Source organism: Mesoplodon mirus (genome assembly GCF_964341445.2).
Source record: "Mesoplodon mirus genome assembly, chromosome: 13".
NCBI classification, from domain to species: domain Eukaryota; kingdom Metazoa; phylum Chordata; class Mammalia; order Artiodactyla; family Ziphiidae; genus Mesoplodon; species Mesoplodon mirus.
This window is the reverse complement of record NC_138989.1, coordinates 21857210-21870023: the sequence shown is the minus strand read 5'-3', so window position 1 is coordinate 21870023 and position 12814 is coordinate 21857210. Positions and strand designations below refer to the sequence as shown.

Here is a 12814-nt window from a genome sequence, read left to right as displayed (position 1 = left end):
AATCAGAATCCAAGCTGAGCAGGGAAGTGAGAGGGTAAGTGCAGAGCATCAGGTCCAAAGAGCCAAGTGAATGGGGTCAGAAGCCAGGAGGCCGGGGAGTAACTCAGGATGTGGGGGGAGAGTGGGCAGGGCTGAGGATGGCTGCTCTGAACAGTCAGCTTTCCTGTGGTGTGGCTGCCAGACAGGGAAGCCTGGTGGCTTACGGTGGTGTGGAATCTGAAAATGTGGGGTTTGAGCAGAGTGGTCACTGCACCTGTCATCTGAGGCAGCGGGTTGAATTTGAAACAGTCTCACTGAGAGTCTGCCACACATTGGCGTGGAGAGGCAGTGGGGTTTCTCCCTGCCCGGGGTCTCTGTACCTGATAGCCCTCTCTGATAAGCATACTCCCCGTGAACTCCCAGCCTATCCCTTTGTCTCCTAGGCCATCATGATGAAGCCCTGGCTGTGGCAGAAAGAGGACGGACAAGGGCGTTTGCAGATCTCCTGGTAGAACGGCAGACAGGACAGCAGGACTCCGACCCCTACTCCCCAGTCACTATTGATCAGATCTTAGAGATGGTTAATGGCCAGAGGGGACTAGTGCTTTACTATTCCCTGGCTGCGGGCTACCTGTACAGCTGGCTGCTTGCTCCTGGGGCAGGTAAGATCTCTTTCTGTGGGAACAGGGCAATTAAGACACTAGGTTGTGAAAGTCTAGTGAATAGAGGTGGGAGAGGTGCATTACCATAGATCAGATCAAGGAGCTAATGTCGGCTTTCAGCAATCTTCCGCCACGGTGGGTAGTCCGTGGTGGGGCATTCAATTAATAAGACAGCCCAGCTTTCTCATTCCCCCAAGAAATCACGGCTCCTCGCTGGTGAATGTGGAAGCATTTATCAAGGATGACTGAGAGCAGGAGGATTAATTTCACCAGCAGCCCTATTTTTAGGCAGCTGTTGTTCATTAGCTAATAAAGTAATAAGTCCGAATGAGTTCTTTCTAGATATGATTTAATAATTGTGACCCTTTGTCATGGTACAGTTAAAGAGACTAAAACGATAATGGCAACTCTATCACAGTATATAAATGAAGTCTTATGCTGGAAATTTCTGAGTTTAGCAAAACCCATTTTTAACCAGTTCATTTGTAAATCTATTTCAGAAGTAAAAATCCCCTTTGATTAAATCAGGATTAAATGTTCAGGCTTTAACAATTTCACTAAATACAGAACCACTAATTAGCTGTTAGGGCCATGTTTTTTGCATAACAAAATGCTGATGGTTTTACCATGCTGGAGACACACCAGATCCAATTAGAGTTTATTGACTGAGGAAGTGGATCTTATAACTGGGAATCTTGAAGAATGGGCTTCTTGAATACCTGTAAGCCAATTTCAAAAAGTTCAACTGCCAAGGAGAACTGACAAGATTTTCTTGATTACGTTTCTGTCCCTTTGATTTAAAAAGAAAATGATGGCTGGATGACAGATCTGAGATGCTTCCTGGGTTCTGATTACATTCTGAGAATGCTTGTGTGTTCTATGCTTCAGCCTCACTTTTTTTTTTTTTTTTTTTGCCGTACGCGGGCCTCTCACTGTCGTGGCCTCTCCCGTTGCGGAGCACAGGCTCCGGACGCGCAGGCTCAGCGGCCATGGCTCACGGGCCCAGCCGCTCTGCGGCATGTGGGATCCTCCTGGACCGAGGCACAAACCTGTGTCCCCTGCCTTGGCAGGCGGACTCTCAACCACTGCACCACCAGGGAAGCCCCAGCCTCACTTTCTATAATTTTACCCTTAATTCCATGTTTTTTATGGGCTTTCCATAAAGAACATTCTTGCCTCTGACCTTTTTATGCTAAAGGTTTTAAGTTGTGGTGTTCATGGTGACTTGGTGAGCGTCGTGCACAGTGGGATGAATCCCTGTGTATCCCAGCCCCCGGAGGGCCCTGATGCTCAGGAGGACACAGCTGATGATGGAGGCATTGAGCTCTTTCTCTCGGTGGTTGTTATGTTTTGGGAACATGATTTGACAGGTGGTACATCCAAATCCCTATAACAATGAGCCATGTATTATGAGGTTCCTATTGTTTCTCTTTCCGTTTCTCTTTGCTCTTAATGAGACTCTGAAGCTTTCACCAGGGCTTTAATCCAATCAGAGAGGACCAGCATTTTCCAGGGCTGACACACGTCATCACCATTTGAGAATATGTCCTGTGTTTATTGCTAGAAAACCACTGCGGATTGCCTCAGTTTCATACAGCCATCATTTTTTGCTCCTTTAATCCATTAATGACCATTGACCAGTTGGTCTTATTTAAAGATGGTTTAAAATGTTTTTATCTGGCCTTTACACTACATATTTATTTTGATTTGCTTTTGTGAAACGAAAGGTCTCTGAGTAACACAGTTTCCATTTGGCTAGCTGTATTTTTTGTCAGGAGTTCAGTTTCTGGGGAGAATACACCTTGGCATGCTCATGCACTATTCCTGAAAGGAAACTTTCCCTGTTTGGTGCTTCTGAGAAGCATCTGTTTTGAAATACGTGAACTAATGTGAACTAATCATCATTCCAGGAGCTTCTGAATATATATCGTCAAAATCAAAAACCCTGTCTTGAATTCCCTGTTTTCAAGCACCAAACCTTCTGGTGAAAGCTGTAAAAAGCGTACTGACCAGACTTCTGAAAACCCTCTCGACACCTCGGATTTCAGGATTTCTTCACATGGTTTGGAGGACAGCATGCTTGTCAAAGAGGTCACATAGCCTCGACCTTGCTGCCCACTGTCCTCCGCCCTCCCTTCCCCCACCCCAATCATGTATAACGTTGGCTGTGCCTGTGCCTGTCTTGTTTCAGGGATTCTGAAGTTTCACGAACACTACCTGGGAGACAACACGGTGGAAAACTCCAGTGACTTCCAGGCTGGCAGCAGCGCAGCCCTTCCAACAGCCACCAGCTCGGCCCTAGAGCAGCACATCGCCAGCGTCCGGGAGGCCCTGGGTGTGGAATCTTACTACTCAAGGCAAGTAGTGCGCTGCTCCCAGTCCCACTTTCAGATATGATCTCAGGGGTTTTTGTCTGTTTTCTCTTTTGTAAACGTCCTGCTTGAGCTAATGGAAGAAATCTTCTGACATTCACACATTGTGCTCAGTCTATTCACAGTTGCTGCAGCAGAAACAAATACATGTCTCTGGAGTGCAAACCCCTTAGCAGGACATCTTTATTATTTTTGGTAATTTCCTTTCAGACAGGGAAGGGCCTTATCAGACATGCCCATTTTCTAAGATGGGTTTGTAGAATGTTTAAACATAAACACGACTTCGAATTTAACATATTAGCTAATTAAAGTTGAGATGCTTTTTTGGTTATAAACAGATTCATGATGAGTTTGTTTGTACTGTAGCTGAATGCCTGTTTGAGAATGTATTACCAGTGACAGGATCTGTGCGTTGAGGGGCTGAGGTGAAAGAAGTTGAACTCCCAATATCGAGGATGGGGAGGAAAAGTGCTTTTTTGCAAATATTGTAAAAGTTATATACTCATGGAAATGTCTTATCATGATTGGCTATTTTATATATAGAAAATAATTTACACAAGGACCCTGCTTCTGGGAAAATGGAAAGAAGAGAGTCCCTTAGAGCTGGGTCATAGCCAGATTTCCCAGGCGTCTCAGCCCCCCACCCTGTGATTAACAAATGTTGAGAAGATCTGTGTCAGAAAATCTGCTGTGTGAACTGGTGTCAGGTTCCAAGGACATCTGCTTTTCTCTTGAATGATTTCTTTTGTAATCATGAAAATCCTAAGATATCGCTGTGATTTCTTTAGAGATGCTTAACTCAGACTCCCCGAGTGTGTGGTAGTCATTGCCAGCAGCTGGATTGATCTTTGGGTGTTTATGAAGTCTGAGACAAGCTCTTAGATGAAAAGTAACCATTCGATAATGGAATGTCAAGGCCGGAAGGGAGGGGCTCTGGTGGTCATCTAGGCCAACTCCTTATTTGGCACCGAAATGGGACTTGCCGACAGTGAGTTAGTGTCAGAGCTGGGATCAAAACAATCTAGATCTCACCCAGACTCCCGGGCCGGTGCTTGTTCTGCTTTTAATTATCAAAATTAATATCATACTTGAGACAATAGCCAAAGCATGTAAGAATGTCATCTCTAGCTTCTGTTTTTATGAAGCATGAACAGGCGTCAGCCACATGCCCACACTGTTGTCCTGTTTCTCCCATGGCTGCCGTGCGTCTTGGAGCATCCCTGTCCTTAACACTGGGTAATGGTGTGGTGTTCACAGGGGCTTCACAGTGTGGGAACCCCACGAACTTGGAAAATAAGGCTACTCCCTGAGATTTAATTATAAATGACCATAAAATAGGTTAGGCCAGGGGTACACAGAGCTGCTTCAGCAGACAGAAAGGCGCTTAGGCTAGTCTGACTAATCTGTAACCTGATCAAAGGTATTGCATATCCAAAGCGAGTGTTAGAGGGGAGGGGATGGCCAGCAGTAGAAACAAAAAAAAAAGGGGGGAGCGAAAGCAAGGCAGACTTTAGCAGTGCCCATTTCTGACACTGTGAAAAGGGGGAGAGAATCTTGGCTAAGGGACTCCAAGTCCCATTGGAAGGCTGTTCTTGTGGTGGACTTTGCTGTCATTATGCTCTCATCCTTCCTGCCTTCCCTCCCTTCTACAAATATTTGAGTGCCTGCTATGTGCTGTGTCTACTAGAGATGGGGGAAAGAGTGATGAATGAGGCAGGAATAGCTCCTGCTCTAAGGGAACTGAAAGAAAGTAGACACAGAGCATATACAGTCTTGTAATGAAAATCATTGTAAGTATTTAAATGAAAATGCGGGGCATAGTGAAAATGTATAAGCAGGGGTGGGGAAACCTATACTGGGAGTTGGGGAGGCTTCCTTGAGGAGGGGGTTTTTGAGCTGAGCTCAGAAGGATGATGAGAAATAAACTAAATGACGGCCACCCCAGGCAGGATGTGCAAGGTCTGCAGGAGGAGACCTCTCAGGCTGTCCCCCTCCCTTCCCTTGTTCAGGCCTCTGCTTTCTGGTTATCATTTGGCTTCTCATGACATATACTTGCAGATATAAAATGTACCTAACAAACTGGCATTCTGGTTTGTACCACTCTGTGACCTTGGTTAATGAAAATGAGCTCCCAAGAGGCAAAGTCTCTTTAAGCACATTAACAACAGCAGGTTTTCAAGCTTGTAAGGCCACAGTCCAGAGCTTGAACTGAGATGAAATTGTGAAGGGACCCGGGTGTGCAATACCTGCCATCTGAAACCCTGCCCATGTAGAGGTGCGCTTCTCCCTTACTGCAGCGTGGTGGCCACAGCCAGGGCATTGCAGTCCACACAAACCACTGAGAGGGCTCAGTCTGTGTGAAAATACAGATTTCTCTTGATCCTAATTTTCATGTACCTAGGTTAAAATTCATCATGAGAAGGAAGGGGGTTACCCTTTGACTCTTCCCAGCACCCCTCCTGTTGGACACCATGGTTTAACTCCAAACACTTGTGCCTCAGCAGTTCTTTTATATGATACTGGAGGTTGACTAAGTTTGCTTCCTGGTGCCTTCTGAATTAAAAAAATGACTTTGGGGTTATAGTTCAGCTCTTCTTCAATGGCAGGGAGAGAGGAAGCACTGTAACTTGCTTCTGTTCCCCACCTTAATCTTTTCCCCTCTACCTTGTACAGAAAGCTCACAAGTAGGGATGAGTCCTCAGGGGTCTCTAGGATGTTGGGTGGCTTGACGCTCAGGATGAATTTGGGGGGCTGCCCTTGGTATCTTCGATCCCCAGTTTGAAAGGCAGAAGTGAGGTCTTTCCTGTTGCTTTGGACTAGTCTTATTAGAAATTGGTTCATCTTTTGTGAACTTAAACTCAAGTTCTTGATTTTGATATTAAAACTGAATACTTTAGTGGCATGGTTTGAATTCACTAAAGTGGAGTTTTTTGTGAGACTGGCTTCTGCCTCAGTTTCAAGAAAACATTTCAATGACAGCTAAATTATTTTTCATCTATAAAATTAGTAAATATTTTTAAAGTGTGGATGCAGTGAACAGTCTCATACTCTAGGGATATAAATTGGTTTAGCCTTTCTAAAAATAATTTGCCAATAGTATGAGAAATCTTAAAAATGGGCCCTTCGACCCCAAAATTCTCATTTTAGAAATGGAGTAAAGATGTATACATAAGAATATTTATAATAGTTCTATATATTATAGAAAAAAACAACTGAAATATCCATAATTATTTAATGTCAAATTATTTTATATCAATATAATATTATTTATATCAATATAATATTATGTTGCAATTAAAATCATGTTTACAGAGAATTTTTAAGCACATAGTCAAATATTTGTGACAAAATAGTAAGTGAAAAAATAAGATTAGAATTATTGTATATAGTATAATTCAAATTTTGTAATGTATACAAAATACTGATATGAAAAGTAAGAAAAAGTCCTTGGAAGGAAATAGCCCATAGTGTTAGGGGTAATTACCGGTGGATGATGGAATTATAGATGCTTGGTATTTTATTCTTTGTACTTTTCCTTATTTTCAGTTTTTTAACAATGAACATATATTATTTTTAAAGTCAGAAATAAATAGCCATGTATAAACAATTCTGCAATTCAAAGAGAAAAAAAGAAACCTTTCTGTAATTTCAATTTACAGAGAATAAAATCCAAGGTTTGGAGCCTGACACCACAATCTGGTTGTAGGAGGGCAATCTGTGTTTCTTTTCTGTGCTTGCCTCTTCGTGAGTGCCATGCTCCAGCCACCACACCTTCCTCTCTGTTCTCTACATGTACCCTGTGACTCCCCCCTCCACTCTAGCTCAGGCATGTCTAACCTCTGGATCTGTAGCTGCAGCTGCCCACTAACCAAAGCTGTCTCGGTATCTTCCAGGCATCTCTAGTCTAATATATCTAAAGGCCACTATTTCTCCCCCAAATCAGTCACTCTAATGCACCACATTAGCAGATCTTGAGTTCTCCTTAGACAGTTTGGACCATGTGTCTTTCTCAAATGCAAACCTCCTGCCCTTGGCTGTGGGGTGACACCACCCTCCATGGCCATACAGCATCTGGCCCCTTCGAACCTCTCCAGCCTGTTTCTAGGGGTTTCTGGGTCAAAGTTCTCCCTGGACCACTGCTGCTACCTCCCCTCTGCCCTTTCTGCTCCCTCTCACGGCCTTCCAGTCCCCTTCAGTCAGAGTAACCTTTCATAGATGTATTGGGACTATGTTTCCCTTTTTTTCCACCCATCCCAGAGCTTCCCCATCACACTTTATCCCTTCAAAGGTTCTGATGGTCTTCAGACTCCAGCTCACATTCCTCACACTGGCCTGTAAGCCCGTGTCTTCTGGCTTCTGGCTTCTGTCTGTCCCTTGAATGACACCTCTAGTTCTTCAGTTTGGCATCTCCCTGTGGCCGCCCCAGCCTCCATTCACTGCCTAGGGTAAATCGAGGGCTTTCCCATCTTAAAGTTTTGCACATGCCCTTCCTTCTCTCTGTAAAGTTCTGCCCACTGCTCTTGGTATGGCTGGTTCCTTCTCATCCTTCAAGTTCCTACTTAAATGATAACTCCTCAAAAAGGCCTTTCAGAAGCTTCACTGTCAGGTTTATTCACCTCTTCATACCCAGGCCCTCAGGCAGTCCTACAACATAGTAGATGTTTATTAAAAGTTTGTGTGAACAGCCAACTGATTCTGTGAATGAAGTACTTCTCCCTTCTCCCAGAACTGTCCTTCTACTTTTCCTGTAGATAGTCTAATCTCCCTTTAGATCCCTGTTCAAATCTCACACTGTTTCTATCAGGACCACCCAATCCCTGTAAGTCTAAATCAGTCTTTGCTGTTCTCTGTGGTTGCTAACAATAGCAATTATTTCATTCTTCCTTGTTTCATAATCACCTGATTTATGTGTCTTCCCAAGCAGATGGTGATGCCATGGAAGGCAGGTGCAGTGTCCTTCTCTCTGAATTCTCACTGTCTAACACAGTGCCTGGCCCACAGTGAGACATCAGTGAATTTGAAATTTAGTCACCAGAAGGTGTGCTGTGAGTAGACTCTGTGCTTATGCTGGGCTGACTCACTGATTCTCTTTTTCTTGTGGACGTAAAGTACACAGTGTGCCCCTAAAAACTGAGTCTCGGTGCCTGGGGGAACACCTTCATTCAATTACCCACAGTCTGGCCATGATGTCCTTGTTATTCTGCAGACTATTTTTGCTGTCCTTAATGGCATCTTGCTGCTAAAAGGAAGTACAGTGCTACAAAAGAGTTTCTGAAAATGGATTTAAAATAAAACAACTGCTTTTATTAAGTGTTTAATAAGAACTTCCAGTCCCTTCTTCCCAGATCAAAAGAGGCATAGATTGAAACCACCATATAGAATACGAACCTCCCATAAGGGAGATATTATGAATTTCAGAGCACATCTTCAGCTTTTAATTCTGATATTTAGCCAGAGTCTTGCTGCTTCCTGGGCACCTGGGATGGCGCAGTGGCACTTTGGGGAAGCTAAGCTGACTGGTTAGAACACTAGCAGGGCTGTGTTCAGTGGTAGGTCTCGTCTGAAAGGTGTGCTTCCTCGGGGTTTCTAAATAAATTGCAGTTGTAGACTGCCCTGATAATAGGGTAAATATTCCTTTATTGTAAATGAATATGAAACCTTGATAAACTATAGCTATTAACGATTTTTATCTTTTGGTGCTTTTCTATATTGCTGAATTTTCTACAGTGAAAGTTATTTTTATAATCAAATGTATTTTCTTATTTCAAAACATGTATTAATTTAGATTGCACCAATTCATAAATGCTGATGACTCCAGTTGGTTCTAGCCTGATAACACAGGGCAACTGTTATCAAGTCTGACAATCCCAAGTATTGGAGGAGATGTGGGTCCACAGGGTATATTATATGTGGCTGGGAAGAAAGTAAATTGGCATGATGCATTGGAAGATGGTTTGGCATCACCTTCTGAGCTGCATATTTGCAAACCCTTTCACCCAGGTACACACCTTAGGTGTAATATCCAAGACAGGATCTTGTACATGAGCAAGAATTTTCAGAGCTTCACTGTAAACAATAGCAAAGTCCTGGAAACCCCCACATGCCATCAGTGAGAGAATGGATGAACAGTTAGTCCCCAAATGGAATATTAGGCAGCAGACAAAAGAGATGAGTCGTAGTGAACCCCAAAATGTGCCTAAATCTTAGAAGTATAATGTTAAGTGAAAAAGTAGGTCCCAAAATACTACCTATAGGTTGACATCCTTTTGATAGAGTTAAAACAAATAAAATAAAAATATACTTTTAGGAATATAGCTAGATGCAATAAAACTTGTGTGGAAAGGACAGGTAGGGAATGATGGCCATGGGATTTGGGATAGCACTTGCCTCAGTCTGGGAAGGGGAGGATGGGCTCTGGGGGAGGCAACGAATGATTAGATGTCAGTTATTCTCTGTTTTTTGTTTTGGCTGGTGGGTTTGTGAGTACTTATTACATTATTAAAAATTACTCAATAAATACATGAAAACAGGCTGTTCATGGATCAATGATGAACCAAAGATTATGATTAATTCAGTTCCAAAGAGATTTTCCGCCCCCCATTTCCACTAAAAGAGGAAAAAAAAACCAACGGTTTTTTTTGTTATTTATTTATTTTTTCTGTGGTACACGGGCCTCTCACTGTGTGGCCTCTCCTGTTGCGGAGCACAGGCTCCGGACGCACAGGCCCAGCGGCCATGGCTCACGGGCCTAGCCGCTCCGCGGCATGTGGGATCTTCCCGGACCGGGGCACGAACCCGTGTCCCCTGCATCGGCAGGCGGACTCTCAACCACTGCGCCACCAGGGAAACCCAAAACGGGGTTTTTTAAACAAATGAATTGCAAAAGCAAGATTGCAACTAGGACATATTTAGTCGATGTAAATGGATACTTGATAAACTGATTTAAATTATTTGTATCTGTTCTTTTAAGCAAGTACCCAAGCACTGGTCACTGCTACATCGTTGGCTTATTTTAAATTACAGTGGGCCTTTGAAAGTTTAAAACTATATTTACGGGACTTCCCTGGTGGCGCAGTGGTTAATAATCTGCCTGCCAATGCAGGGGACATGGGTTTGAGCCCTGGTCCGGGAAAATCCCACATGCCGTGGAGCAACTAAGTCTGTGCGCCACAACTACTGAGCCTGCGCTTCAGAGCCTGCGAACCAGAACTACTGAAGCCCACACGCCCTAGAGCCCGTGCTCCGCAACAAGAGAAGCCACCGCAATGAGAAGCCTGTGCACCGCAACAAAGAGTAGCCCCTGCTCGCCGCAACTAGAGAAAGCTCATGTGCAGCAACGAAGACCCAATGCAGCAAAAATAAATAAATTCATTAAAAAAAAAACCCCACTATATTTACAATATTTTCTAATTCTGGCAAATTGCTAATCAAGGCTGACTTCCCAATTAACCCAAACTAGTAAGGTTTTATTTTACAAATCAAATTTTTTTACCCCAAATTTTTTTTCAGAATTCTGTGGAATAAAAGTGGATATACTGGGCTTCCCTGGTGGCGCAGTGGTTGAGAGTCCGCCTGCCGATGCAGGGGACTTGGGTTCGTGCCCCGGTCCAGGCGGATCCCACGTGCCGTGGAGGGGCTGGGCCTGTGAGCCATGGCCGCTGAACCTGCGCGTCCAGAGCCTGTGCTCCGCAGCGGGAGAGGCCACAACAGTGAGAGGCCCGCATACTGCAAAAAAAAATAATAATAATTTAATAAATAAATAAATAAATAAAAGTGGATATACTATTTTGGGGCATTTATTTTGTCCTTTAAAACAAAGAGTTTCTGATTGCATTCTAAATTAGGGCAGTGCCATTTTGAAAATATATTATGAGCATGTAGTCAGTCTGTGCCAGAGCTGGTCCTGAGCCTGGAAATATATGCATGAATAATGGCAGGAATTCTTGGCCTTACAGTAGCTCACAGTGTGGAACATGCAACAGATGTGTAAATTATCAATCCACCATGTGCGAAATGCTATGGTAAAGGTCTAAAAAAGAAGGCCATGCCTCGATCTGCCTACTTGGGGTCAAGGCAGTAGTTCAAGAGGTTTCCTGGGAGGTGACATTTGAGCTGGGCCCTGAAGAGTGAGAGAAACCATCACAGGCAGAGGCAGTTCCTCACCCAGCAAGGGCACGGAGGAAGGAAAGGGCCAAGGCTTTCAGGTGATGAGTGGTCGTTGCAAGAGGAGGGCGGGCCCCCATCCTTTGCTGCAGGAACTGTAGTCTCTACGTCACAGCCACTCAGCTGCTGCCTCCAGAGGCCCACCTCTTTCTTGTAATATACCAAGTCCAGCTCCCTTTCTGATAGGGTGGGTTTGCCTGGCTGAATCTCTTATGTCCTGTCTTCTGTGACATGGCTCAGTTCCAAAGGGCAGGCCTTATCTCTGAGGTGACTCACTCAGGCTCAGCTGTATCTGTTTGAGGGGAAAAAAAAGATGATGCCAGGTTAGGGATTAGAGCACTTGAAGAGACACAGCTGCAGAAATGAGTGGAACGCTCTGTAGACTCTGGTCTTATGCCCCTGATTCCTGAATTTGGATTCCTTCCAAAGAGCTGAGTACAAAATGAGTACAGAAGGCTCTGGTAAGCTTCTTAGTGTAATTCAGCAGCTTAGCGAGAAGGATAAGTGTAGCTGGTCTTTCTGTATGACCTCTGAAATAGCCTAAATTGAATCCCCTTTTGTATTTCTCATGCACTTTTTAAAAGCAGAGTTCTTGAAATTGCTAGATATGAGTTTTCCCATTATTCATGGGAGGGATAATCGATGAATGGTAGAATCAGCCTGAAGACGAAAAGCAGACAGTAGTGATACAGGGAAAACCATTTGTGCCTGTCATTGAGCAAGTGTGGGGCCCCCGGGCCTGGAACTGTGAATGGCCTGGGCTTCCCTGGGCCAGGGGCTGACACTTCAGCACCTGGGCCACAGGGCAGGGGCCACTCTGGTGGGTGTCATGGAGCCCTGGCAGGGGCACTATTGGACACCAGACACTTCTTTTATGTCTTGCCCCAGATCCTTTGTTCATGGTCCCAAAGCTTGGAATGACATTTCTGTTAGAACAAGGGCTGGGGGAGAAGGGGTGGGGTGAATCCACTGACCAATCCAGTCACTGCTTCCCCTCAGGTCCACATCAACCTTGGCTGGCTGTTGTCGTAACCAATTTTATAAAAATTCTTTGAACTAATCAAATCTCAATATCTCTGACTTTGTATATCCTGCCCTTTGCCCCAGTGAAATTCCCTGGCCTTTTCTTTCTGATTGATTCTGTGTAGCTTTATCTAACAATCAATATTTAAGACATTTAATATATAACTCTTGACTTAGCTTGCTTTGGGAAAATAGCCTCAGTATAGCCACCTCGTTCCTCTTTGAACTGGCTAAAATAGGTATTGTTTTCATCCCTTTGTACTTTTATCATTTGAGCACAGTGGTAAAGAGGCCCTGGAGAGGTGCCGTCCTTAAAGCAGATTTTACACGAGCACATTTTACTGTGTCAGACCCACAACTCACATGGTGCTGGTGAGGTTTTCCTCTAGTAATGCCATGTAGCACCTCAAAATTTCAGAGACTTATACCACAAACATGTATTCCTTGCTCTGGGTCTGCAGGTCAACTGGGGTGGTTCTGCTTTAGGCAGCCTGTGGGCTTAGGTCCCTGTGTCTCATCTTTCTGTGACTGGTGGTGATCAGACAACACTCAGAGCAGAAGTCAGGATCACAAGAGACCAAGCAAAACAATCAGGCACATTTAAAGCCCTGCTCA

The 12814-nt window shown here is 44.2% G+C and overlaps 1 protein-coding gene across 3 annotated transcripts in view; it reads left to right on the top strand.

The window, feature by feature from the left end:
- The window catches only part of TTC28 (tetratricopeptide repeat domain 28), a 581552-nt gene that overhangs the window by 482912 nt on the left and 85826 nt on the right, over positions 1–12814 (top strand). For all 3 annotated transcript variants that reach the window (XM_082640381.1, XM_082640380.1, XM_082640382.1), the window contains 2 exons: positions 423–641; positions 2833–2998. In XM_082640381.1, the coding sequence (XP_082496507.1) occupies positions 423–641; positions 2833–2998 (385 nt within the window). The remainder of the gene's footprint in view (positions 1–422; positions 642–2832; positions 2999–12814) is intronic.